The 27374-nt window shown below is 52.6% G+C and overlaps 1 protein-coding gene across 1 annotated transcript in view; it reads left to right on the top strand.

The window, feature by feature from the left end:
* ADCY5 (adenylate cyclase 5) overlaps positions 1-26304 on the top strand; it is a 159018-nt gene extending 132714 nt beyond the window's left edge. The window contains exons 13-21 of the mRNA XM_025285182.3: positions 4828-4944; positions 5367-5531; positions 8725-8900; positions 10963-10992; positions 12026-12158; positions 17302-17565; positions 18600-18804; positions 22162-22286; positions 23953-26304. Coding sequence (XP_025140967.1) covers positions 4828-4944; positions 5367-5531; positions 8725-8900; positions 10963-10992; positions 12026-12158; positions 17302-17565; positions 18600-18804; positions 22162-22286; positions 23953-24081 — 1344 coding nt within the window. The 3' untranslated portion in view covers positions 24082-26304. The remainder of the gene's footprint in view (positions 1-4827; positions 4945-5366; positions 5532-8724; positions 8901-10962; positions 10993-12025; positions 12159-17301; positions 17566-18599; positions 18805-22161; positions 22287-23952) is intronic.
* Positions 26305-27374: the final 1070 nt, after the last annotated feature.

Genomic DNA, 27374 nt, shown 5'->3' with positions numbered 1-27374 from the left:
CCAGCTGTGCCACCTTGCCTGGCCTTTCCCAAACCTTGAAGGCAGCTTTTATTATATTCATTTTGCAGATGAGAAGAATGAGGATCCTAGTGGTTACACAGCTTCCCCTAGAAGTGGGGATTGTTGTTGGTGTTTAGTTGCTAAGTCGTGTCCAACTCTTTGCAACCTCATGGATTGTAGCCTGCCAGGCCCACTGTCCATGGGATTCCCCAGGCAAGAATACTGGAGTGGACTGCCATTTCCTTCTCCAGTATATCTTTCTGACCCAGGGATCGAACCCATGTCTCCTAAATTGGCAGACAGATTCTTTACCATTGTGCCATCAGGGAAGCCAGGAAATGGGATAGCTGGGTTTTAAACCCAGATGGTTCTTGACTCCAGAGCCCACAAACCCTTCCCCTCCTTTGTTAATATGCTAATATGTCCAGTTGGCTCCCGAAAGGCCGGGTGATGAGAGCAGTAGTGTGTCACCTGGTCACTGTCTGCCTGCTTTGTTCTGAAATTTTTGTATCTTTTAAAAAATCTTTCCGAAGCAGGAAAAATTTCGGCTTCTGTTATTAGCTTCTTATCAGAAAGTCTGTCTTCTTAAATGTTCTGCTGTCAGATTGCATCCAGATTTCATTCCTGGATACCCTGGCCCCACATCACAGTAAGGGAACCAGGACCCCAGGAAGGTCATTGATTTGCCTGGAGACTTTCAGAGAGGCCAGGATCAAAGCTGTCCCTCACCCAGTCACGGTTTATTAATTGTGTCGCCATTCCCATTTTTCAAGTTGAATTGATTTGAATTAATCAGATTGGGAATGTACTGGATGGGAATTTTTTTTTTATTGATTCTTTTCCTGAGCTCTGCTGGTGAACAGGCATTGAGCAATTGGTTTGCACAGACACAATCATTCTGCCAGACAAATGCCCTCCAGGATCTGTTTGCAGCTGTAGGGCAGCCCCACGAGGAGATTCTACTCCAGGTGAAGAATCTTATTGTTTACACCAGGGTTAGTACAGGTAGGATTTCGGGTCAACATACAGGGGAATTTTTATTACAGGAGATGAGATATTCCATAAACCTTTGCCAGGCCAGGATGTCAAATCTTCTGCAGACTTCAAAAAAGCAGCAATTCCTGGGTTCCTGCTGAGATTTAAAGTTAAGAGAAGATCTTTTGAAATGGTGACAAGGAAAATTGGTTTGTAGCAAGGCAATGCACTGAAGTAATCATTCTTTAGCTGTTACAAGTTTATTCCTGGTTGAATTTTGTTTAGTAGCCTGCAGTTCTTCTCTTGGCCTCGGGGTGGCCCCCGTGGGGCTCCCGGTCTCAGGTTCACCAGGAAGCCTTTGCACATAGTGCTCCCCAACCACCTTTCTGGACATGAGTTTGAGCAAACTCCAGGAGATACCGAAGGACAGAGGGAGGGTCGGACACGACTTAGAGATTGAGCAACAACCACCATCACCTTCTATGGGCTTCCCTGGCAGGTTAGTGGTAAAGAACTTGCCTGCAATGCAGGAGACGTGGGTCTAATCCCTGGGTCAGGAAGATACCCTGGAGACGGAAATGGCAACCCACTCTAGTATTCATGCTTGGGAAGTCCCATGGACAGAGGATCCTGGCAGGCCATGAGGTCCCAAAAGAGTCGGACATGACTTAGCAACTAAACAACAACAAAACCACCTTCTATAAAGGCTTTGCTGCTGCTGCTGCTAAGTCGCTTCAGTCGTGTGCGACCCCATAGACGGCAGCCCACCAGGCTCCCCCGTCCCTGGGATTCTCCAGGCAAGAACACTGGAGTGGGTTGCCATTTCCTTCTCCAGTGCATGAAAGTGAAAAGTGAAAGTGAAGTCGCTCAGTCGTGTCCGACTCTTAGCGACCCCATGGACTGCAGCCTACCAGGCTCCTCTGTCCATGGGATTTTCCAGGCAAGAGTACTGGAGTGGGGTGCCATTGCCTTCTCCGATAAAGGCTTTAGCATCTGGTAATAACTTGCCTAAATCAGTCATTATGCTGGTAATGAAAGAAGCCGTTCAATTGATGGATAGGGTGATCAGAACTGAAATGGTTTAAGCAACATGGGGGATGGGAGGATGAAATGGCAAAATTTTAAGCAGGCAAAGATTAGAAACCATCTGTCATACCGTTTCAGAGTAAGTGCCTCATGCTGCTGCCAAAACACTTTCCACAGCTGTGAAACCAAAAATTCCTTTAATGAGAAACAAGGACTTTTGTTCTTATTGGCAACATAGCTCTTTAAAATGCAAATATTAACTAAAATTTCTACTGAATTTAACAGCTTTCAAAGCAATTTCAAATGCATCATTTCATTGGGTCTTCATGACCACCCTAGAATATCTACTACCCAGGAAAGTAGATATTCCCTGTTTACCAATAAGAAAACTGGGACTCTAAGATCTTAATGACTTTCCCAGGATCACACAGTAAGAGGCTGAGCAGGAATTTTTTAAGCAAGCACTTTTTTGAGATACAATTCACATACTGAAAAATTCTCCTTTATAAAGGTCATTAAATTATAATTCAGTAGCTTCTAGCTTATTCACAAAATTCTGCAACTATCACCACTAATTCCAGAACATTGTCATCATCCCCAAAAGAAACCCTACACCTATTAGGAGTCACTCCTCACTCCCTGTTCCTCTCATCTGCTGCTGCTGCTGCTAAGTCGCTTCAGTTGTGTCCGACTCTGTGCAACCCCATAGACGGCAGCCCACCAGGTTCCCCTGTCCCTGGGATTCTCTAGGCAAGAACACTTGGAGTGGGTTGCCATTTCCTTCTCCAATACATGAAAGTGCTAGCAACCTCAAATCTATTTCCTGTTTCTATGAATTTGCCTGTTCTGGGCATTTTGTGTAAATGGTATAATACAATGTGTGGCCTTTTGAAATTGGCTTCTTTCACATAACATATCTCAAGGTTTGTTCATCTTGTACCATAAAACAGCACTTCATTCCTTCATCTGTGACCAAATAATATTCCATCATGTAGATTTACTACATTTGGTTTATCCCTTCATCAGTTGATGGACATCTGGCTAATTTCCACTTCCAGGCTATTAATGCTACTCTAAACATTTGCATATGAAGTTTCATATGGACTAATGTTTTCAGTTCTCTTGGGTATGTACCTAAGAGTATAAAAGAGTGGGTTCAGTCAGAGTTCAGATTACCCTCCAAAGGAAGTGTTTTCTCAGAAAAAGATGCCACAGACTCAATGCTCCATGAACGCAGCTGAGAGGCACCCCTGCTTGGCACGTGAAGTTCAAGGTCTTCACCACTCAGCCTAGAGCCCAAGTGGGCTGCAAGCCTCCGTCCCTGCTACAGTCCTTCTGTGTGGTCCCTTCTCTCCCTCTGCTGAATAGGAAATGGACTTGCTGGGAAGGCAGAGGGAGATTTGGAGCGAAAGGGATATATAGCTTCTTTACATGCATACTTAGCCCAAAGCCCAAAACTCAGGTGTAAGCAGGGCACTTTCTTGGTGTCAAGAACTGTGAAGGGTCTGAGATTTGGTTTTACGCTTGTTGCTCTTTCACAGATGCTAGCAGAAGTCACCAGACTCCTGGGTCAGGGACAAGAGACTTTATTACTTGTGGCATAGCAAGCAGTACAAGCATCAGCATATTTGTTTTGGTTTGCCAAAGTCCCATGGGGGCAACCTGATGGGCCCCTGTGGAACCACGTGTAGTCAGTCTGAGTCACAGCTGAGGAACACTGGACCAAGGGCCTGGCACTTGCTGGCCTTAAACACTGTAGCACATGAGCCAGCACACTGGGAACGAGCAGTCCTTTCATGGCCACACTGTGTGCCCTCACCTACTTAGCTGCCTGTGTTACTGTCTGCAACAGTGGGCAGCTGAGCCTTGCATCCGGCACGCTCAGTCAGAATGTGCAGGTATGCTCAGGGCCACCCAGGAAAAGCCACGCCCAGAACCCAGGCCTCTGGGTACTTTTCCACCAGCTTCCTCTGCCTGTAGGGGTTTCCGTGGGACACGTGGCATGCTTGAAAATCAGCCTACCAGGAGGCATGAAGGTGGGTGGGGTGAGAGGAGCACGTCCACCGCTTTGCTTTTCTGGGTCTGCCAACTTCTTTGGGTTGCTTAGGAGATGACGAGGACGTGGTGGCCAAGGCCAGTTGTATCAGATTTGGTAGACCCAACTGTTTAATTACCAAAACTGCAGTGGGTCTTTGAGTGGACATACAGTGTGTGTAGTTGAAGGAAATATAGGGAGGGTTAGGTGAGGGAAATGCAGACCCATGGGCATCCTGCTGAAAAAACTCAATTCATGTGACCGGGGCACCACCCTCTGCTCCCAGGCTGCTCTGCTCCTTTACACATGCCCATCCCCTTCCTCGAGATGCCAGGCTCTCCCTGAGCCCTCAGATCCACAGCTCCCTGCTTCATCCCAGAAACACTCTGGCCCTCCTCGGAAAGTTCTGGGCCCTCCATGACTCTGACTGCTGCCTCCTGCCACTCCCTGAATGTAACTCTAAGGGGCCCAGCATTCACACAGTGGGTACATGGGCTTTTCCCTCTGCTTCCATGTTGGGGTGAAGGTAGCATCTTTCCTTTCGTCCATCCTCTCTCACCTGTGAGTGCCTCAGGTGGACTCCTCCCGGCCCCCTGCAGAATCTAGCTGTGGTTGACCTGGAAGCAGAGGTTGGAGGCTCACACACAGGGAGGAGGGTCAGGAAAGCGTTCAGGGTTCTGCTGGCAACAGACAAAGAGGGGGAGAGCCTCCTCTGCCTCCTCTGTGGCGGTATGTGGAGTCCACTGAATTCTGTTTCGTCTCTCTCTCTCCCTCCCTCTGCCCCGGGACAGCTCTTCCCAGCCCCGCTGCAGACGCTCTCCAGGAAGATCGTGCGGTCCAAGATGAACAGCACCCTGGTGGGGGTGTTCACCATCACCCTCGTGTTCCTGTCAGCTTTCGTCAACATGGTGGGTGGCTCCACCTCCCCGGCACCTCCCAGCCCACTGGAGCCCTGAACACCACAAGCACCGGCTGGGAGGAGACTTCCCCCAGACCCTGGGGTTCTCCCTCCCTGGAAATTCTTATTTGGGTCTCACCTCAGGCCTGGGATCAGATTTAGCTCCTAAAGCCTCTCACACAGCCTTTAGTCCTCACTCTCTAGGACAGAGGACCAGAAAGGCTTGCGGAAGTACACCCCCAAGGGAGGTTTATGAGCCCTGCCCTGGGTAGTTGGGCAAGTCTTGACTGTTCCTCGGTCTCTTCCATGCTCATCCCCTGCCCTGGTCAGGGTCAGACCTCACCCAAAACCAGGGGGCATGGGCACGTTCTGCCTGTGGAGACGGGCTGCACTGGCCTGGCCCCCATGGGCTGAGCCTCTCCTCCCCCGCAGTTCACGTGCAACTCCAAGGACCTGTTTGGCTGCCTGGGGGACGAGCACAACATCAGTGCCAGTCAGGTCAACGCATGCCACGTGGTGGAGTCGGCCGTCAACTACAGTCTGGGTGATGAGCAGGGCTTCTGCGGCAGCTCCTGGCCCAACTGCAACTTCCCCGAGGTACTGGGCAGGGTGGGGCAGGATGCAGATGGGGACCCACCACCAGCTCTCTCCATCCTCAACTACTCTGATGGACAGTCAGGGGCCCTCAGGCTCACTGCCATTCCAGAAACCTCCTTCCCCCGAAGTCTATCTCACTCTATGTGCCAGACACCAGTGAGCAAGGCCAACCTCCCTGTATAATATTAACAACAATAACAGCATAGCTGTTGCTTATAGGGTGCTTACCATGTGCCAGACACAGTGCTAAGAACTTCACATTTACTCATTTAGTCCTCAGAGCAACCCTGTGACAAAGATGCCATTATTAGCTCCTTTATACAGATGTAATTGAGGCACAGAGAGGTTAAATAACACGCCTAAGGTCACACAGTTAGCAAGTGGCAGAGGCAGAGCTCCCACCCAGGTCAGGTGACTTCAGAATTTTTGCTCTTAACCTGAAGGCAGAAATGTTTCTGGACCCTCAGCCTCAGCAGCATACCCCCATGCTGCCCTGGGTGGCCTGCCTGACCCCTTTGCTGTAGGTCAGAGAGCAGAGGGGAGCAAAAGGAACTATATCCTAAACCAACACTACCACCTGCCTCACCCATTCAAAGTATAGTTCAGTAGCTTTTAGAGTATTGCTGGGTTGGGTTCTCCTACTAACTAGGGCTTCCCTGGCGGCTCAGATGGTAAAGAATCTGCCTGCAATGCAGGGAGACCTGGGTTCAACCCCTGGGTCGGGAATATCCCCTGGAGAAGGGAATGTCAACCCACTCCAGTGTTCTTGCCTGGAAAATTCCATGAACTGAGGAGCCTAGTGGGCTACAGTCCATGGGGTGGCAAGAGTCGGACACGACTCTTGGTATGTCCACAACGTGTGCAGCCGTCATTATAATGGGATCGTACAGCATTTTTGTCACCCCAAAATGAAACCGTGTACCTACAGATCACTGGGTTTAAAAATCCGGTGTCGAGAACCCTTAGCAGCATGGTATGCTGAGTGCTGCGCCACCCTGCTGGGCTTCCTCAGGGAGCCATTCTGCAGAGAGCAGCAGGATCAGGCTTCCAGCCCAGCGCATTGTCTCCCAGCACCAGTCACTCTCACAACCCGACTCCCAACCAGGGCGCCCGTGAAATCTAAGATGATGGCAGTTTTTGCCCTTTTCTGGGGAGAAAGCCCATGCCTTCATCCAACTCCCAAAGGGCCCATGACTCGTAAGAAGGCTCCAAGATGGCAGTGAGGGCCCCTGGGGACTGTCACAGTGCTGGCCTCCTTACCTGTCCCAGGGAAGGGGACTGATCCACCTCCCCTATATGGATGGGATCGGGGAGACTCAGTGAGAAGTAGGGCTCCCCCACACCGGTGTCACCCGGACTGCTGGTCCCTGGGCCCCACCATGCGCTCACTCTGCCCTGGAAGCCATGCTCCAGCACCTGCCCTTGGCTCTCCACCTCTCTTCCCTCTCACATCTGGCTGACAGCCTCTAGGAGCTGCTGCCTGAGGGCTGTTGGCTGGAAGCCGAGGCTGTTTTTGGTCTTGCATGTGTCCCTTGGTGGCTGCTCCATGGGAGAGCAGGGGAACAAAGTGATGGCAGGGCCTGTCCTGGTTCCTCGTTTGTGGGAGATGGTTGATCACAGCCTTCAGCCCTCACCAGCCTGACCCGTTTTGGGCCCTCAGATCCCAGGCCTCACCAGCTGCAGACCCCTCAGGCTGACCCCACCCCACAAGTGTTGTTCTGATTCAGCAATTCAGCAACTCCTCAGAGACCTGGATGGACCTCAGCATTAAGCTTTGGCCTTGTCTGGGCCCCGGGTCTGAATGGGCCTCCAAGCTGGTGCTTTGTCCCCCTCCCCACCCACCGAAAAAAGAATTATTATCCTCGAGGCTGATGTGTCTGTGCGTGTCCTCCCTACTCCTTCCTCTGCCCCTTCCTGCTGGTGAGTTGAAGCAGGTCCCTCCCTCCTCCAGTCACCAGGGGCTACCCTCACTTCCAGCCACCAATACTTGGCCTCCATCCCAAGGCAGAGGCAGCAGTGAGACGCTTTGCCTGGAGCAGAAATAGTGATGCTAAATTTAAAAGAAAGAGAAAAATAATAGTTGCTGACTGTCTTGGATTAATATCAGGGGATGACAGAACAGAAATTGACCTCTTAGATGGCCTGGTTTGACCCCTTGGACAATTGTCTGAGGCTCTGAAACTGAGGCTCTGAGACCAGAAGGGGTTCCCCCCAAAGTACAGGGAGAGGCACAGTCCCTCATCTGAAACCTTTCAGATCAGATATGTTTTGGACTGTAAAATTTTTCAGAGTTTAAAAGGTTATCTCACACCTCGGTGCAATCTGGGCAGCACCTGATAATGAAACACAGAAATATTTCTGCAGCAAAATGTATGAATAGTCACAGGAAGCAGGACAAAGGTGATACTTCACATCACGTCAGTAGATCAGTTTGGCCACCAAATAATGCAGTTCAGATGTTGCCATCACATCAGTTATGAAAACACTTTCAGTTTTCAGGACTTTGAATTTAAAGTCGCAGATCCAGGGCTGGAGCCTGCACTCTCATAGTTATGGAGGGTACCACACACTGTGCCAGGGGGTGTCATATCATTTTTAATCATCACAGTAAGCCCACGAGAGAAAAGGCTTTGTATGCAGGGAAACAAGGTTAGGGGCTTCCCTGCGGGCTAAGACGGTAAAGAATTTGCCTGCAATGCAGGAGACCTGGGTTCGATCCCTAGATAGGGAAGATCTCCTGGAGAAGGAAAAGGCTACCTACTCCAGTATTTTGTCCTGACTGTATAGTCCATGCGGTCGCAAAGAGTCAGACACGACTGAGCGACTTTCACTTTCAACAAGCGTAGAGAGGTTAAATAAATGGCCAAAGTCACACAAACAGTCCATAATGAATCAGGGCTGAAACTCAAGTTTGCCTGAGCTGGAAGCCCTGCTCTAACCATTGGGCCCCACTGTTGGAACTGGTGATATTTATCCTGCCAGCCCCATCTCCTGGTTTCTACCCAGGGCCATTCACATCACAGTATAAGTTTGCATCAGCAGAAACATCCCCAGACCCGGTTTCACCTGAGATCAACTCAGACTGGAGAGAGGCTGGGGGGCGGGCGGGGCCCGGGGAGGGGCGGGACCCGAGGAGGGCGGGGCCCGAGGAGGGGGCGGGCCGGGCGCTAAAGCTGCCGCCCTCTCTCCGCAGTACTTCACCTACAGCGTGCTGCTCAGCCTGCTGGCCTGCTCCGTGTTCCTGCAGATCAGCTGCATCGGGAAGCTGGTGCTCATGCTGGCCATCGAGCTCATCTACGTGCTCGTCGTTGAGGTGCCCGGTGTCACGCTCTTTGACAATGCCGACCTACTGGTCACGGCCAACGCCATGTAGGTGGCACCTGCCTGGGACCCCAAATGGGGTCTGGAGCTTTGCAGAGAGACAGGAAAAACGGAAGACTGGGGCCTCAGGGGGCTTCCAGAGGAGTGTCCTTTTGCTCCCAGCTCTGACCACCTAGGCAAAAACAGCGCAGTGTCTTTTTTCTTTCCCCCCATCCCTCTCCCAGTGAAGAGGGTGGCCTCAGGGCTACTAGGTCCCCTGTCCTTCTGCCTCCAGACACTTACTCAGTCCTGACTTCAGGCTTCAGTGATTTGTTCCTCATCTGTCCCAGGCAGCCTTTGATGAGCTATTTTCACCTCACTGCCCTTGCAACCTCAGGCCCAGAGGGGTCAAGTTTCAACAGAGCTGGAAAGCAAGGTGTGTGGGAGCAAAGGAACAGCCTCGTTGTTTGTGGGCATTTGTCCTGCCTTAAGCCAAACACCTGGACATACTTTATCCCTTTCATCCTTATGGCAACTCAGCAAAGTAGACAGGGCCTCCGGGACAGTTGGGTAGTTTGTGCATTGCTCAAAGGCTCCTGACTGTGATGGTGAGCAGCCAGGAGGTGGCACGAATGAAGATTGTGCCCCGGGCATTCTAGCTGGCAGTTAGCCTGGTCAAATAGTGACAGATGTCAGATTTTCCAGGGAGGTGGCTCTGTGAGGGGAAAGAGCTCTGATTTGGGGTCGAATTGAATTTGAATCTCAGCTTCAGACACATATTTGGCTATTTTTCCTGAATCTCCCATTATTTTTTCCCAGTAGAGTGGAAATAATAATACCTATAGTAGTAATATGTGTGTAAAGTGCCCGATACATAGTACCCCTTTCTTCCCATTACCATCCCTGCCCCCACCCCCAACACACACATCAGGAAGTGCAAAACATGTGAGCTGACAGGTCTGTGTCCCTTGAGAAAATGCAGCAAACTGTGCTTTCTCTGAGTTGGAGGAAGGGATTCATTCATCCATCTACCCAGTCATTCAAAAATATTTACAGAGCGCTTGCCCTGTTCCGGGCACCAAGCTTGGCAGTGGAGGGACAGTCATGGATTACGTCGGCCATAACTCCAGTGTCAGAAAAGATGTTACCTTCTTGTGCAGAGAATGTCACCCGAGAAAATGAGGATGTAGTGAAGGATCTAAGGCAGATGCAAGGAAGAACTTCTCAGTGGCCGTGTGGGGCTGTGGGCAGATGACGGGGAGACTGGAGCATGGGGAGCAGTGCAGTTTGCGGTCCTGTGGGGACGGGAGGAGGAGGAAGTCAACCCTTCCACCCAAGGATGGGGCAAGAGCGGGACTCTGCCTGTCTTTCTCTCCTGCCCTGCTCCTCCCCTACACCCCCTCCCCTCCTCCTACTAAAGCAGCCCTACCCAGAGAGTGAAGGTCCTTTCTGGGTTGAGAAACCCTGGCGTGGCTCTAGGGTGGCACTGTTTACTAGAAAAATTATGCAAGCCACAGATGTAATTTTAAATTTTCTAGTAGCTATATTAAAAAGCAAAACATGCAATTAATTCTAATAATATATTTGTTTAACCAATATATTCAGAATATTATTTTCATATGTAGTCAGTTTTAAATTATTAGTGAAGTATTTGATATCTTCCCACACTGATTCTTCAAAACCTGGTATCTATTTTACGCTGATAGCACATCTCAGCCTGTACTAGCCACATTTTAAGCTCAGTAGCCACATATGGCTAGTGGCTACTGTACTGGACAGTACAAGTGTGTGTTTCTCCTCTGGGTGGCAGCGACGGGCTGGGGTGGGAGAGGGGACAGGCTGCTGCCCAGGTAGGGTCCCAGGAAAGGACTGGATGATTTGTGGTCCTGGTGACCAGATGCTAATAGGGATCAGGTTTTCTGCAAGCCTCCTATCCTGAAAGTGTCCTTAGATTGGGGAGAGGGATGCTGGGGGGATGGCAAAGGAGCAGCAGTTGTGGGAGCAGAAATATAAGGCATGGGGACACAGAGCTGGGTGTAAAGGGTGTAGAGGGGACAGGGGTGGCAGAGAGGCCTGGAGGGTATGAGACAGGGAGCAGTTCTGAACAGCCCTCTCCAACTCCTGTTCACAGAGACTTAAACAACAACGGGACCTCCCAGTGGTGAGTTGAAGCTCTTTGTCTGAATTCCCTGATACGACCCCTGCCTGCCAGAGGCCACCAGCTCAGGCCACCAGCCCAGCAGAGAAAGCAGCGGTGCACAGGTGGGAGGGGGCCTTGGTGGCAAGGTGGGTGATGAAGGAGGAGGCCCTTCCCTCTCTAAGTACCAATGGGGCCTCCCTGGGTAGGTACCGTTCTTTTACTATCTCCATCACCCCAAGATGACTTACAGACTCGGGACCAAGATTATCAGGCCTCAGAGGCCATTCCACAGGCCTCCAGCTCTCTCTGGGGGCATACATGAGACCCCAGGCACAGGAGAACATGTGCCTCTTCTGCTCCCAGAGGGGAGGAGCAGAGGCCCAGGCCTGCAGGGTTGGTTGCTTAGGTCTTGCCTCCTGGCTGCTGCTGCGCAGGGAGTATGCAGCCTTCAAGGTTTGGGCTCTTTGCTAGGACAGGAGAAGGGTTTGGGACAGCTGTTTTTTATTAGGAGTATTAGTAATGTTAACAGAAATATAATCAGATAATAATTGCTACCAGTTTTGGAGTTCCTACCGTTTCTCAGATACGATACAGGAGTTTGCATATAGTATCTGTAATTCTTGCCACAATCTTGAAATGTGGGTATTGTTATTCCATTCTACAGATTAGGATATTAAGATTCAGAGAGGTTAAGAGATTTGCCCAAGGTTGCCCAGAGACAGTATGGCCTGCCTGGCTCCCTTGTTACAACCCCTGTCTTGTCAACTGAGAGAGACCTGGGATGATACATTGCCTTGTAAGATGGCCCAGTTCATTTCCTGTTGTAACCAGAGGGAAGCACCCCAGTGATGCAGGGGAGTGAGCCTCAGTGGAGGAGTAATGGCTGCTGGGCTGCAGGGCAAGCAGAGGCTGTCCACCAGGAAGACAGCACACCTCAGGCAAAGTTAGAGCAGGAGGGTGAGGAGGGGGGAGTTGAAGTGGGAGGAAGACAAACAGGCCTGAGCGGCCCTCAGAGCCTGGCATGAAGCATGGGGCCTCTGTTTCCTGCCTGCAGCCCTGAGCATCCGACCAAGGTGGCGCTGAAGGTGGTGACGCCCATCATCATCTCCGTCTTCGTGCTGGCCTTGTACCTGCATGCGCAGCAGGTGGAGTCCACTGCCCGCCTCGACTTCCTCTGGAAACTTCAGGTGGGTAGCCAGGGGCTGGGGCGGGGGTTGGGGGGGGAGCGGGAGGAGGTACCCAGGCCTCTGGCCACTTTCTGGGCTGGGCTGGGCCTGGGTTCTGCACTGACGAGGTGTCCTGCTCAGGCCTCATCCCAATTGCCTGGTACCCTGTGTCCCAGTGAGTCTGCCCCCTGCTCTCTGGGGCCAAGAGGCAAAACCGTAGAGCTCCAGGCAAACCCACTCTCGATAGTGCCCAGTGCTGGGACCCTGGTGGACAGGCAGGAGGAGAGGAGGGGCGCAGGGGGTGTGCAGTTCCAGGGCCTCAGAGGCCTGAGTGCAGGAGCTGGCATCAGAGGCATCTGAGCAGGGCTCGATGTGACCAGAACTGCACTTGAAGCCTCCTCCAGGGGAAGACAGCTGGAAGGGGCATCAAAGATCGTTGACAGGAAGTCCAGCCAGGTGGCTATGCCCTGACCTTGATGAGCAGTAGCCCAGGCAGGGGCAGAGGTGCTGGGTGCCCTGGTGGAGCTGAAATCCAGCCATCACTCTGCTGTCCAGGCTCTGTGCCCTGAAAGCTGACTGTGTCCACCTAGAGGAAGGGGTGATGCTGGGCCATGCACAGCATGCTCCAGGTGCTAGCGGCAGCCCCTGTGTGGCCCCTTACTACCTGCTGGACCACCTCAAAAGGTGCAGGAGAAGGTGCCCAGGACCTGTGACAGCCTGGCTTTAGATAGGAGTAGAGGTGGGGCTCAGAGCTGTTGCTCCTGCCCAGCTGTTTGTAAGGCATAGCTTAGCCTGGCCTCTTTGCCTCCTCTGGCCTGACTCCTGTGTGCAGATCACTTCTCCAGCTCATCTGTAGCTTGCTTACGCTTCCTCCATCCTCAGCTTCCTAGTAATGTTGAGATTCAAGTCTTTGGGCCAGGGCAGGAAGCCTTGATTTTCACTGGCTGCTGAGCGAAAGTGGAGGCATTTGGTCTCTGCATTTGCTCCATCACCTTCTCTTTTCTGACACGATGCCCCAATCCACCCCCTCAGTTTCCCAGTGTCCACCTCCCCAAAGTAAGGACACTCTCTGCATTATTCCCATGCAACCCCCAGACAGGAAATCAACACTGTCCATCCACAATACATCCACTCACAGAACCATTCGTGTTTGGTCAGCTGTCCCAGTTCTGGCCCAGGACCCCCTCCAAGGTACCCTGTGCATTTGGTCATTATGTTTCTTGTCTGCCTCTCAGTCTGTCAGTCTTTAAGAGGTCCTTGTTCTGTAGCCCTCAGTCCGGGGCCCTTGATGTTTCCTGTGTCTGGACTTGGGCCCCGCCTTCCAGGAGGAAAACCGTGGAAGTGACACTCGCTAGCCCCTTCTCAGAGCATCACCTTGAGGATTCCTCTGTGTTGGCCTGTCCCACCCCTGGCGACGTTAACCTTGATCACCCTCTCAAGTGGGCATCTGCCAGATTTCTCCACTGTCAGGTCCCCATCTTCCCTTTTGTACCCTATTAGCATTTTGTGGAAAGATACTCTGGCATCACACCAATATTCTGATTCTCAGCAAACCTCCCCCAGCAGTCTTAGCATCCATCACTGACTCCTGCCTGCCAGCTGTGATGACCTATGTCTGTCATTCCTTCTGCATTTGCTTTCTTTTTAAATTAATTTATTTATTTGGCTGCATTGGGTGTTAGCTGCGGCACGCAGGATCTTTCAGTGTAGTTGGGGTGTATGGACTTAGTTGCTCCACAGCATGTGGGATCTTACTTAGTTCCAGGAGTTGAACCCATGTCCCCTGCCATGGCAAGGTGGATTCTTAACCACTGGACCACCAGGGAAGTCCCCCTTCTACATTTGTTGATCAACATTCTCCTTTAAGGCAGAGCTTTCCTTGTGTGTGTTAGTTGCTCAGTCATGTCCAACTGTTTTCAACCCCATGGACTGTAGACCACCAGGCTCCTCTGTCCATGGAACTTTCCAGGCAAGAATACTGGAGTGTGTTGCCATTTCCTTCTCCAGGGGAACTTCCTGATCCAAGGATCCAACCCAGGTGTCCTGTATTACAGGCGGACTCTACCGTCTGAGCCACCAGGGAAGCCCAGAGCTTTCCTTATCCTCCTCTTATTTGCTTCATTCATTATCTACATCAGCCTACACTCACCGATTCCTATCGAATTCAGTGGGGCTTATACCCTGCTCCTCTCATTATGTATTTCAGTGTTTCACGTGTCCTGGCTTTGGTCAGTGTGTCTTTAGGTTGGCTTCCATGTTCTTTGACACGCTCCGTCATTCTTTGAGCATTTTTTTACTTTCTGGCACAAGATGCTGTCTGGGGCTCATCATGTACTTTCCCTTCAAAGTGCCCCAGTTGTTTTTCATGGAGAATGGTGTTTAGAAACGCAGATCAGGGCACGCCGTGTGCTCACTGTTCTAGGTCCTCTCTGTGGACTAAGCTAGGAAATGTATGTACGTGTATAGAAAATACACACATATACATACATATGAATGGACACCACTGCAGTAACTGTCAGCTGATGTTTAAAACCATGGGTTGGTAGCAGTACCCCCATTCCCAATGCAATACCTCAGGCTTCTTTCTAGCTCTCCTCCTTCCATGCATGCAAACATTATCGCTGGCAGTGAGAACTTCCCCTTCTATTTCTCTCACATATTTACTCATTTGTTCAGTGGAACTGGCCTCCCCACCTCAGCCCCCTTCTCTGCCCCACCATGCCCGCTCCCCGCCTCACCGCCCTGCTTCCTTGCTGGACACACCACATGTGACGCTCCCTCCTCTGATCACGTCCTTCCTCAGGCACAAGCACTCTGTACAAGGTTGGGAAGGAAGGGAAAATTGACAAGGAAGTGGCTGGCCACTCCCCATTTTGCAAACATGCGCATGTGTGTGAGTGTGGGGGCGAGTGTGTCTCTACTTGCCAGGCGTGTCCGCCCACCTCTACTGCAGCGTCTCATGATGCTCCCGCATCCTTCCATCTCCCATCGTCCTCCAGCGCTTGGGGGAGGGGTAAATAATAACCTGAGCACGGGTCCTCGGTGGATGAGTGATGGTCTGTTGCCCCACTGCCGGTCTTGCCTAGCAGCCCATTTAGCTGTCGGATCTATGGTCCTGGTGGCTGGGTGTGGTGCTGGCAGGGAGGTGGGGAGCCTGGGGTCCTCAGCTTCCCTGAAGCACCTGCACAAGACACACACCCACATGGCCCCTCCTCTGGGCCTCGGTTCTCAGGAGAGGCCATTCTTATCTCCTCCCATATCCTTGACCTTATTAGGACCAGCAAGCACCTGGGAACCCCCGAGCCATCCTGCCTGAGCACAGCCCAGCCCTTGAAGCAGCTGGCTGTGCTGGCAACTGCCCACACATCTTGGGCAGAGTTCCCAGAGGAGGCAGGTGCACCTGACCAGCACCTCTGTGCTGGGCTTCTGTTCCCAGCAGCAGCTGTGCTCCCAGCGTCCCCACCCCCAGCCTCCACTGCCTGACACTCTGGGTAGATGCTCTCTGGGAAAGCATTCCTGCCACCTGTGGGCTGATCAGAGGAGCTGAGGTGCTCCTGGGTCCCCGGGCCTGTGGTCTCTGTGGGTGGCAGGAGCAGGAGTGGGGGCAGCCTGGTGCATCTTCAAAGCAGCTGGGGCCCCTCTGCGGGGATGGCAGGGAGAAGGAGAGGGACTCCCACACCAGCCTTCTCCCACTGGCACACCTGTTCCAGAGCAGAAGCAGGGGGCCCTTATTGATGGGAGTTGTTGTTTAGTCGCAAGGTCGCGTCTGTTTTTGTGACCCCAGAGACTGTAGCCCACCAGGCTCCTCTGTCCCTGGGATTTTTCAGGCCAGAATACTGGAGTGGGTTGCCATTCCCTTCTCCAGGGGATCTTCCCAACCCAGGGTTAGAACCTGCATCTCCTGCATTGCAGGATTCTTTACCACTGAGCCACCAGGGAAGCCCAATTTAGGGGAGGGGATGGTCAAAGTGTCCCACCCCACAGGAGCCACCTGGCAGGAAGACAGCATGTGCCTGCTGGACCCCCCTGGCATCTTAGGTCCAGGAGCTTCCTTGGGTGTGACTCACCCATCCCAAGAATGAGGTGGGTCCTCTCACCTCATCCCTCAGCTTTCTCCTCCCCCACTGGAGCCAGACCTGCAGCCTTGATGGGTGTAGCAGCTCCTTCTCCATGGGCAGCCATTGCCCACCTGGAGACCCAGGGCCCTGAGAAATAGTCCTGGCCTTTTTTGAGGTTCTAGCTGCAGTTAAGGAAGGCCCAAGAAGGCTGGCTAGATCTTTTAAACAGCCCTGCTAATGGTGCTTGGCCTGCCTGTCTGCCTGCCTTACCTACACTGTTGCCTGCCCCCATTCAAGGGACCATTCTGTTTGCCGTTGAGGGGAGGGAGCAAGCAGACCCCCTTTCTGGACCCTTGTGCCCTTTGAACACTCTGGTCAGCTGGCTCCTTGCACACCGAAGTGCAGGACTACCTCTGTGCTTCAGCTTGTGGGCCACTGTTGGCCTCTTGACCTGAGGGTTCTGCACTGTCCCTTTATCCTGGATAGTGGGTTAGGCCCAGGCCCAGGACCCAAGCTTGGGGACATCAGTGATGTCTGTCCTGCCCAGGTGGCACCTCGAGGCACCTGCAGCCTCTGGTCCTGGGGCGGGTCAGCTCTCGGGGAACCAGGGAGACCAGGCAGGGCTCTGAGCAGGTTTCCCTGCATTCAGTCTGCTAAAGTGATTTTTATTGGTTTTCTGTGTGCGTTTCCTTATACGAAGAGGCAAATGGACAATCGAGGTGCACTTGGGTGGCTAGAGGGCCGTGCGGGCGTGGGTTTGAACCAGCCTTTTACCCCCCTGCCTCCTTTTCATCTGGGGCAGGCAGGATCTGTCCAGCTTCTCCTCTGGGACCTGTTTTCACTCAGGGTCCCTCCTGCAGGATCAACGCTCTCATAGGTGTCGCTTTCTGAGAGGCAGGCGGGGAGTCAGCCACTTACAGAGCTCTCTTTTCTGATGGTCAGAGTAATAGATGCTCTTTATTGAAAACCTGGAGTAGAGACAGCAGTGAGGATGCAGCTGGCACTTGCTGAAGTCTTGGGCCCATGTGGGCACGCAGGTGGGCTGCACTGCCTTTTTCTAAGTGGCCTGCTGCTTGCCCTCCCTCTGACCGGGCCCTCTGTCCCAGGCCACAGAGGAGAAGGAGGAGATGGAGGAGCTGCAGGCCTACAACCGGCGGCTGCTGCACAACATTCTGCCCAAGGACGTGGCCGCACACTTCCTGGCCCGCGAACGGCGCAACGACGAGCTCTACTATCAGTCGTGCGAGTGCGTGGCCGTCATGTTCGCCTCCATCGCCAACTTCTCTGAGTTCTACGTGGAACTGGAGGCCAACAACGAGGGCGTCGAGTGCCTGCGGCTGCTCAACGAGATCATCGCAGACTTTGACGAGGTGCAGCGGGGCCCCGATATCCCCCTTTCCCATCGCCAGTGTGAGTGGAGACGTCAGGAGCCCTGACTGTGTCCCAGGCGCTGCCACAGGCGCCTGCGTGTATTCCCCATCACCATGTCACAATGGGGAGGCCCAGACTCACAGACATTAAGCGTCTTGCCTTGGGTCACTGCCTGTAAGCGGCAGAGCTGGCGTTTCAGCCTCAGCTGCCCCATGAAGGCCCCGCCTGGCTGCCTCGCCAGCCACCCCCATCACCTGCCACTCCTCTTGTGGCATCTCGGGCTGGACAGGGCCTCAGGCTGGGACTCAGCGTTGAGAGAGTCCAAGGGAGGAGGGATTCCCAAGCTAAAGGAGGAGGTGGGACCAAGTTGCAAAGCCTTGAACAGCAGAAGCAAAGACATTTCCTTTGTTGAGTACCTAGTGTGTGCCAGGCCCTGAGGAGTACTGTACCCAGTAGAGCAGCCTCGGTGCTGGGAGCTCACCATGTAGTGAGTGTAAGAAGGACAAGCCCAGCAGGAGTACAGGGGCCGGGGCATGGTGCACAGGCACTAGAGAGATGGTGGAGCTGGGACCAGGCAGAGTCAGAAGCAGCCCCTGAGACTCCCGGGCATTGCGGTTCCTGGAATTGGCTGAGATGGATGTGGACAGGCTTCCAGCAGGTCCTGGAGACAGGAGAGAGTGGTCTGCTGGACAACAACGAGGAGGTTTCCCTGGGAGGGCTGGGGACCTTAGCCAGCAAAAGGAAAGGCAGCTGCCAATCCATATTAGGGGGAAAAGCCCCAGAGATGACTTGTGACCTGGCCCCAGGGGCTCCTGTATGTGGCTGGGCTCATAGCCCACAGCCCCTAGACAGCCAGCAGATGAGTACTGGAAGCAGCCTGACTGTTGGGGAGCACCAAGGCTTTCCACTGAGTTGGTGACAGAGATGGGCCCCTCTGTGTGAACCGGGGTGACACAAGGGGCTGTGCTGCACTCCCCTGCAGACCTCAGTACCCAACTTCGGGGTGACCCAGGTTTGGCCTCCTTCTTCCCAGATCATTAGTGAGGACCGGTTCAGGCAGCTGGAAAAGATCAAGACCATCGGCAGCACCTACATGGCCGCCTCCGGCCTCAATGACTCCACCTACGACAAGGTGGGCAAGACCCACATCAAAGCCCTGGCTGACTTCGCCATGAAGTTGATGGACCAAATGAAGTACATCAACGAGCACTCTTTCAACAACTTCCAGATGAAGATCGGTGAGCCTGGCTCAGAGTGCTGAGGGCTTGTGGGGGCTCCCCAAACCCCCTCTCCCATCCTGCTTCCATGAGCCAGTCCAAGGAGGCTGATGCTATCGTATGTCCCTGCCCAAGGGGTGGGGGTTGGTGCCCATCACACAGCAGAGCTCTCCCAGGGCCTAGAGGTGCCTCCTCTGCATGGTGCTGAGCACAGGATACCATTTTTCTCAGTTCCTGCCTTTTCTACTCACGGTGCCCACCAGAGAGGCTTTGTGGGGGATGCTGTGTGCCAAGGGCACAGGGCTCCCCATGGGAGAGGCCGGAACTCAGAAAGGGGTTATTGCTGAGTTCTAAGTGGTTTCTGTGTGTGTGTGAGCAAGATCAAGGTGATGTGAAGGTTCTTCTAATCTACACAAACTGGGGAAAGAAATGGTGAGGATGTGGAGATAAGTTGAGTCCACGTATCTTCCTTAGATTCCTTCTTTGTCAAATGCTTTGGCCCTTGTTGGGTGGCTTTGAGGAGCTTCGTTGATGCTGTGGTATCTGGGGGCAGGACTGCTGCAGGAGAGAGGGGAAAGTTCTGAGCAGAGGCCCTGGGCCAGTTTCAAAACAGGCAGAGCTGTATTCTACTTGTTTAGAAAATCTTTGAACCAAAACCCTATATAATTTTTTTCAATTTTTGTATTTATTATTTCTTAATTGAAGTATCAGAGAAGACAATGGCACCCCACTCCAGTACTTTTGCCTGGAAAATCCCATGGATGTAGGAGCCTGGAAGGCTGCAGTCCATAGGGTCGCTGAGAGTTGGACACGACTGAGCGACTTCACTTTAACTTTTCACTTTCATGCGCTGGAGAAGGAAATGGCAACCCACTCCAGTGTTCTTGCCTGGAGAATCCCAGGGATGGGGAAGCCTGGTGGGCTGCCATCTATGGGGTCGCACAGAGTCGGACACGACTGAAGTGACTTAGCAATTGAAGTATGGTTGATTTACAACATAATATTAGTTGTGGGTATGCTGCTGCTGCTGCTAAGTCACTTCAGTCGTGTCCGACTCTGTGCAACCCCATAGACGGCAGCCCACCAGGCTCCCCCATCCCTGGGATTCTCCAGGCAAGAACACTGGAGTGGGTTGCCATTTCCTTCTCCAACGCATGAAAGTGAAAAATGAAAGTGAAGTCACTCAGTCATGTCTGACTCTTAGCAACCCCATGGACTGCAGCCTACCAGGCTTCTCCATCCATGGGATTTTCCAGGCAAGAGTACTGGAGTGGGGTGCCATTGCCTTCTCTGGTTGTGGGTATACAGCATTAGTGATTATACTCCAAGTAAAATTATTATAAAATATTGGCTATATTTCCTGTGCTATACATCTTCTTTGTATTCCTTTTGTTGTTTATTACCCCAGTCTTCTATTCTGACAGTTTTCAACTGTACAGAAGAGCTTCAAGAATAGTGCAGGGAAAACCCACATACATCAGCACACTTGCCTATTTGCTCCGCTACTGCATTCACTAAATGATCTGAGAAACACAACTTTGTGTTGCTTGATAAGGTTCAAGGTGTTTCAGTGGCTTGTTCTGTCCTTATCTTGTCAAGGATACCCAGGCTTTCAGAATAAGAGTTACTTTTTCAAAAGAAACAGCTTTGTCGAGCACTGCTCTCTACCTCTTGAGGATGGTGGAGATAAAGAATACTTTCCGAAAGAGCAGCCCTTTGTCAAAATTTTAATGTATTATCAGCTCCCTCCCAGAAATGTCTCAGGCCAAAAATGATTCAGATTTCAAATTTTTAAAAAAAGTAACAGTGATTCACCAACAAAGATACTGGTATTTCAGTTCTCAAAATTAGCACTTTAAACTGAAATATGGATTCTTAAAAGTCAATACTGTGATCATGAAGGTCCTCAGGAGATCTTTTGTTCTGGCCTGAGTGCTGGGAACTGGCTTTCCCTGAGGAGCTGGCCGTGCGGGCTGGTGGGCACATGCCTGCGGACTGGACCAGGTTTTCATTTTGCATCAGGTGCTGGAAACCCAGACCAGAGCCAGCTGGGGGGTGGCTTTAACTGATGGGCAGTCTGTGCTTCTGTGTAAACATCACCCCTGGCTTCCCATGATGTTGCATCCTTGTTTTCTTTCATTCCACCTCCCCAGCTCCACTGATCTGCACTTCTCTCCTGGCATGTATGTTTCTGTGAGCTGCCCCAGCTCCTGCACTGGACCAGGACTGGGGATTGAGTGGCAGGCAGACAGGAGCTGGGCAGGCAGCTGGGAGCCTCGTGTGGTAGATCCTGCCCTACAGACGCAGGGATGTCTTCCTGGGAAGCATGACTGTCACCAGTGAGGGTGACAGCCCAGCCTGGGAATAGCACGTGGGGCAAAAGCTACCTGTGGCTTGATGGACCCAAAGAGGAAGTTGGTGGAGGGAAGAGTTTTGAGGACTGATGACATTTCTGATTTAGTGAGTGGTCGAGGGGGGTGTGTGGGAGCTCCTGCTGTATTTGTGGCCACACGCTAAGAAATAGTTAAGCCACAATTAGGCTTAATGAGGCCCATCATGAGAGACAGTTTATGTAATAGGAGGGAGTGCCCTGGGCCTTGGAGATGGGGCAGAAAATATCGAGAGAATGCTGGTTGAGGCAGATGTGTCTGGGAAGGACTTTGCTGGGAGAGGAGGAAGGGCATTTGAGGTACAGACCAGCACAGCAGAGGCTCAGGGGCAGGGCTGCTCAGTGTTGTCTTGGACAGGACCAGGCAGGCAGACAGACTGGAGCAGAAGTGGAGGAGAAAGAAGGAGAGGGAGAGTCCACATGGATGCGGCAGATTACCTCCCGGTGTCAGTCACTGCAGCTTCACCGCCCTGGTGCAGAAACCTGGGGGTGAATTACTTGAAGAGAGCAGACACTGGGCAGGGAAGTGGGTTAGGAGGCAGGTTCTGAGAATGAGAGTGGTGGCACCCCTGGAACAGAGGAGCAGGGCGAGTCTGGTATTCTGAATTAAAGGTGGAAACTTAAATGCCACCGGGAGAGGGGTGATTAAAGAAAGGCAACCAGAAAATGCAGAAGGTCACTGGACACCTTAAAGAGGGCAGTCTAGCGGTGGATTTGCAGGAGCTGAGTGTTGCCTGGGTGACAAGGACACAGGAGTAGTGGCTATGTGAATGGGTTCCTGTGGTCTTGAGTTAGCAAGTGTGCGATAGGATCCGAGCAGTGGCAGCTGTGGGGTTAGGTACAGCCTCAAGCCAAAAGGACCCTGAGTGTCTTCAGACCAAGAGTCAGGGGGATAATCTGCCAAGAGTCGGGGGAGGAATGTTGTCGAGGGCAGGCAGGAAAGAGTTGGTCTGAACCCGGATGAGAATTCTGACTTCTGTGCCCTGCAGGGCTCAATATTGGCCCCGTGGTGGCAGGCGTGATTGGAGCCCGCAAGCCTCAGTATGACATCTGGGGCAATACGGTGAACGTGGCCAGCCGCATGGACAGCACCGGTGTGCCCGACCGCATCCAGGTGAGTGCAGGAGCATCCACCTCCATGTCCACTGGGGGACCTCTGTGTGATGCTAAGCGGTCTTCCAGCAGGCTGCTCACAGTTCCTAGTCAGAATTTCTGCAGCCACATTTGAGGGAGATGGGGTGGTTGGTGCTGATGCAGTGGAAACTTGGAGAACACAATTGTGTTTCAGGCTCTCAGTACCTTGGACAGATCTTCTAGCCTGCACAAAGCCCTCTACTGGCCACAGGAGGAATTGTGGGGAATGGCACAGCCAGCTGCCCATGCCAAGCCAGGAGTGCTAACGCCACACACCAGGCACACAGAGCAGTCACAAGGCAGGCGGCTGCAGGGAGCAGGATTTGCTAAATGGAGCTCAGAGCACTCAGGGCTTGGTTCTGAAAACGAGACAAGGCCACGGGTCCCTGGATGGTGCCCCCACCAATCTTAACAGCTAAGGAGCCTGGCCAGAGACTTGGAGACTTTCTCGTCTCTTCATCCTGTACAGGCTGGTGCTCTTCAGCCGCTTTTCTTTGTTTTTCTCAGGCCTTGCTTGATCTGACACAGAGAGGCCCTGAACCGTGGCACCTTGGTTAGCCTTCCTGGTCTCGGTTTTCCTAAGTGCAAACTGGGCCATTTTTAAGGTCTTTGCTCACACTGACACTGCTTAACCGTCCCCTAACTTCACTCCCTTGTGGGGCCTCTGAACAAAGGGACTGACCCCAGCATGGCCCTGGCTGGCCTGTGGGTGTTGCCTGAGGGACCTGGCCAGATGGACTCCTCTCACCTCCATCCTGGGGGTGGGGGGAAGAGAGTGGGACAGAAAGGTGGGAATGGGGGTCCTGAGGAGAGATGGAGAGAGAGGAGGAGTGTTTACAGAGCTTCAGCCCCACCCCTCCCTGCCCCACCCACCCCCACACACATACACAGATGTGAGGGGCTCAGTCAGTAACCGGCAGCAGGGCACCTACCTTTACCTAGGGTTTACCTTCACAGAATATGCTGCCCCTCCCTCCCTGGCTGGACAGCAGGTGTGGATGGGGGCCCCGGCAGGGTGCTGGCCACGCTCAGAAATGGCTCTTGGATCACCCTGTGGTGAAGCTTTAGTCTCACTGCTCCTCCTGTCACCTCTGCTTGGCCCTCCGCCCTGCAGTAGTGTCCTGTCGTTACTGACACTGCCTATGAGTCTTCCTCTTTGTTCCAAAAGCCAAAGCAGAGGCGGGCAGCACAATCTGAAGTGAATCTGGGCTCTAGCATTTACCAGCTGCGTGACTTCAGGCAAGTGGCATAGGTTTTCCAAGCCTGAGACCATAGTTCTAACCTCCTAGGAAGATGAAATGAGATCAGCAGTGGTTCTCAAACTGTCTGTGGTGGAAAACCAGCTTCTAGAACTTTCTGAAAGTTCTGGAATGAGGCTTTAGTAAAACACCTGGGCGCGGATTGTGGGGAGTGGGAGGGCTGTGAGCTTCCGAGGCTCTCTCATTGTGGAGGATGGCGATAGGCAGTGCGTGGCCACAGGTGCATTGAGGAGCTGGCCACCCCACCTGCCCGGGAGTGGGTGCTGCCTCCTTCTGGGTTCTGAGGCCTTTCCTTGGAGGAGCTGCCCTGAGGCTGCCACCCACCCTTCCAAGTCAGGGGCAGTCAGGTCATGGATGGCCTGTCCTCTTTCCTCCTTTGCCTCTTAGGTCACCACAGACATGTACCAGGTGCTGGCCGCCAATACGTACCAGCTGGAGTGCCGGGGTGTGGTCAAGGTCAAGGGCAAAGGCGAGATGATGACCTACTTCCTCAACGGAGGGCCCCCGCCCAGTTAGCAGCCACCGCGGACGCCAGGCAGCCTGGCCTCCAGAGACACGGCAGAAGCCTCGCTCCAGCCCGCGGGGCCGCCCTGAGATTTCCCACTTTGACTCCAGAAGCAGCCTCTGCCTTTGCGGGCGGGAGGGCTGGCGGTCTCCGTCCAAGGCCCGGGGTGCCAGCGTCCTGCGAGCACCAAGCTGACCAAAGATGTCACCCTCTGTTGAAGGTGCCGCCACATGCGGTCGGAACCTCGAGTTTTCTGACTGACGGGAGCTGCCGCGCGCGGAGAGGAGCGGCAGGAGGGCTCGGGCTCGGCAGAGCAGACCGCCGGGCGCAGGACCGCGGAGCTCGGCCTCCGGCGGGCGGGAGGCAGCGCCACTCTGGCCCGGCCCGGGGCTGCTTTTCTATGTGAGCCTTTACACTTCAGACCGAGGCAGCGGCTCTGCAGGCCTCGGCAGGAGTGCTGGCTTTTGGATGGGCCGTGGCCTTCATCGCGGGCCCCTCCCACAACCCACGGCCGGTGCCCCTGCAGGGGGCAGAACTAACTGCGAGGGGGAGGCCAGAGGACTCGGAGCAAGGAGTGGTGGTTCTGAGAAAAAAAGAAAATATTTATTAAATAAAACAAAACACGTTTCTGTGCCCTTCTTTAGACTGTGCTAGTTGTATGCGTGTAAGAGGCCCACAAGCAAACCAGGATGCCACTGCGGAGGGAGGCCAGGGATCCCAACTTGTCTTTTTGTATTTTTTATTTTGTATTATTGAAAACCTTGGAGATCTAACAAATATACCAAATTCTATATTTTGTAAATTCTCTATATTAGAAAACGGCTGTGCACAGCAGGGCGTTTGTGCTCATTTGTACTGTATGTATGTCTATGTGTGTACTGGAGTGTGTGTGTGTGTGTGTGTGTGTGCGCGCGCGCGTGTTTATGCTGTGGAACTGTTCTCATTCAGGACACCTGTTTCCCTCACCTCAGATTTTCCCAGGTCCAACCAGAGCAGTGAGCGTGTCCTTTTGGGGTTCCATATGTGGGAAGATGCGTGCACACGTTACCTTTTCTCCCTGTCTCTCTCTCTCTCTCTCACAAACACAAACTCGTCACTTCTATTAAGTAAAATGCAAACAGAATAAAAAGAAAGCAAAAGCCTCTTTCCCATCTCAGGCCAAGCTGGAGTCAAGGGAAGCAGCCTCAACCCGTGGCAGACAGCAGGGCCTCCTTCCACCCTTCCGCTCCCGGAGATGTCAGCTTTTGCTTCGGGCAGACAGGCAGCCCCTGCAACCCTGAGAGCTCAGCTGGCGTGGTGGTGTGGGGAAGGCTGGGCTGCCTGGCTTTCTAAGGTGCAGGCGTCTCTCTGGAGATGATCCCTCAGGCAAGGAAAGGCTGGGGGCTTTGCTCTCCATCTACAAACCAGACAGAGGAAAGAGTGGAGGCCAACCCATGGGCCAAGCCAGCAGAAATTTCATTTTGTCTGATTTCATTTGGGGGATGGGGTGGGGGCAGTCAAATACACCAAGAAAAATTTATGTTTTTTATGTCCTATGAGGGAGGCATTTGGAAAAGGATATACTGTCATAGAGACCTTATTCAAACAGAATCCTTGGGTCCTGTGCCCAGATCTCTTCATTCCGTCTCAGGGCAGCATTATTCTCGCCTCCCATGTGAGCTTGAAGGAGGTGAGGAGGCAGCTGCATGCCAGCTGAAAAACGTTACTTTGACACCCCCCTGCACCACCTCTCAGTGGGCACCAGCCCCACCCTCCCCTTTCTACACACCACCTCCCACCCCAATCAAACACAATTCTGAGAAGCAAAGCTTATGGGCCTAACACTGGCAGCCTTAGTCTCCCTGTGCTTTTGCTGCTCCATCCTCTGAATTCTGCATCACCCCTGCATCTGTCGCAAGGGGCTGGCATCCTCCATGGTGTTGTGTTCGAGTCCCTGACCTCTCCATACGGCCCGCCAGTGGTGCTGGGTTTTCATTTTGCTCCCAACCTGAGTAACGTGTGTGCTGGCTTCTCCAGTGTTTCCCCTGTTGGTCATGGACTCGCTGGCCTTGTGGGGCCCCTCCCTCCCATCCCGGCAGTGACTGGTGACCACGCGCAGTGCTAGCTCTTCATTCCCTCCAAGGGGTGTGCACTCTTTTTATCCCTGCTCTTGCAAAATGAATACAATTATGATTTCCCATGGAAATGGAAAAGTCTATTTAAATAATTTAACTATTAAACACTTTCACTGGTAACGTGTCCTGGTCTAATTTGCGTCTGGGGCAGTGGGCCTGTTTCCAGTGGGAAGAACAGCGCTCTCAGTGTAGGACAGGTCCTGCAGAGGACATCTCAGAGGGTAGAGAGCACCCCTGAGTGGGGACAGTGCACTGCTGTGGTGTGAATGTTGGCCAAAGACTGCAGCAGGTGGGAGAACACTGGTGACCTTGGACGTGCCAGGGTGCAGGAGGCCACAGGATGGAGAGATAGGGAGAGGGACCAAGGGAACGAGCAATGAAGGATGGAACCAGAAAGATCCAGGACCAAGGGGAGGATGTTTTAAAACAGGTGAGCCAAATGTGTTTCCATGTTAAGGGAATGAAAGTTTGAAAATACAAGAGGGAACACATCATCAGAAGGACCCAAGTAGGTGGCAGTGGGGGAGATGTAGGCAGGAGGTGAACTGACCTGACTTGGATAACTAGGAATATTTATCAGGCAATCTGTCTGCCAGAGCCTAGGAAAAGCACCCTACAAACATGGCTTCATTTAATCCTCCTGGCCACCACATTTCACCGAGGAACAGAGAGGTTGAGTCATCTGCCTAAGTCCACACAGCTGGTAATTCACAACCAAGATTAAAGCGGGCTTGTCTAGTAAGCCCACACAGATAAGTAACTTACATGTGTCCAGGACTCCTCTTTTCCCAAGAGAAAGGGAAAGGTGGTAGGAGGGCAGGGGACCCTTCTCAGCAATTCCCAGCTGCTGCATCCATTAAATGCAGGGTTATATTTGACTTCAGGAAATAAAACCAGAGGAGCTTGGTCAAATAAAATTGAACACAAGTGAGAAGGAAGGAACTATTGAAAGACACTTCACTGGGGTTCGTTGCGATAATAGCCACAGAGGGACACAGATGTGGTATTCCTGGTTCGAGGTAGGCCTCCTGTTCCAAAGAGAATAGATATCATTAGGAATTCAAATATGTGTGGAAAAGAATGTAATTGCATAGCCCAAAATCACTGCAGATGGTGACTGCAGCCATGAAATTAAAAGACGCTTACTCCTTGGAAGGAAAGTTATGACCAACCTAGATAGCATATTCAAA

This window comes from Bubalus bubalis, chromosome 1, assembly GCF_019923935.1.
Source record: "Bubalus bubalis isolate 160015118507 breed Murrah chromosome 1, NDDB_SH_1, whole genome shotgun sequence".
In the NCBI taxonomy this organism is placed as follows: domain Eukaryota; kingdom Metazoa; phylum Chordata; class Mammalia; order Artiodactyla; family Bovidae; genus Bubalus; species Bubalus bubalis.
The sequence above is the reverse complement of the archived record's forward strand: the minus strand, read 5'-3'. Positions and strand labels throughout refer to the sequence as shown.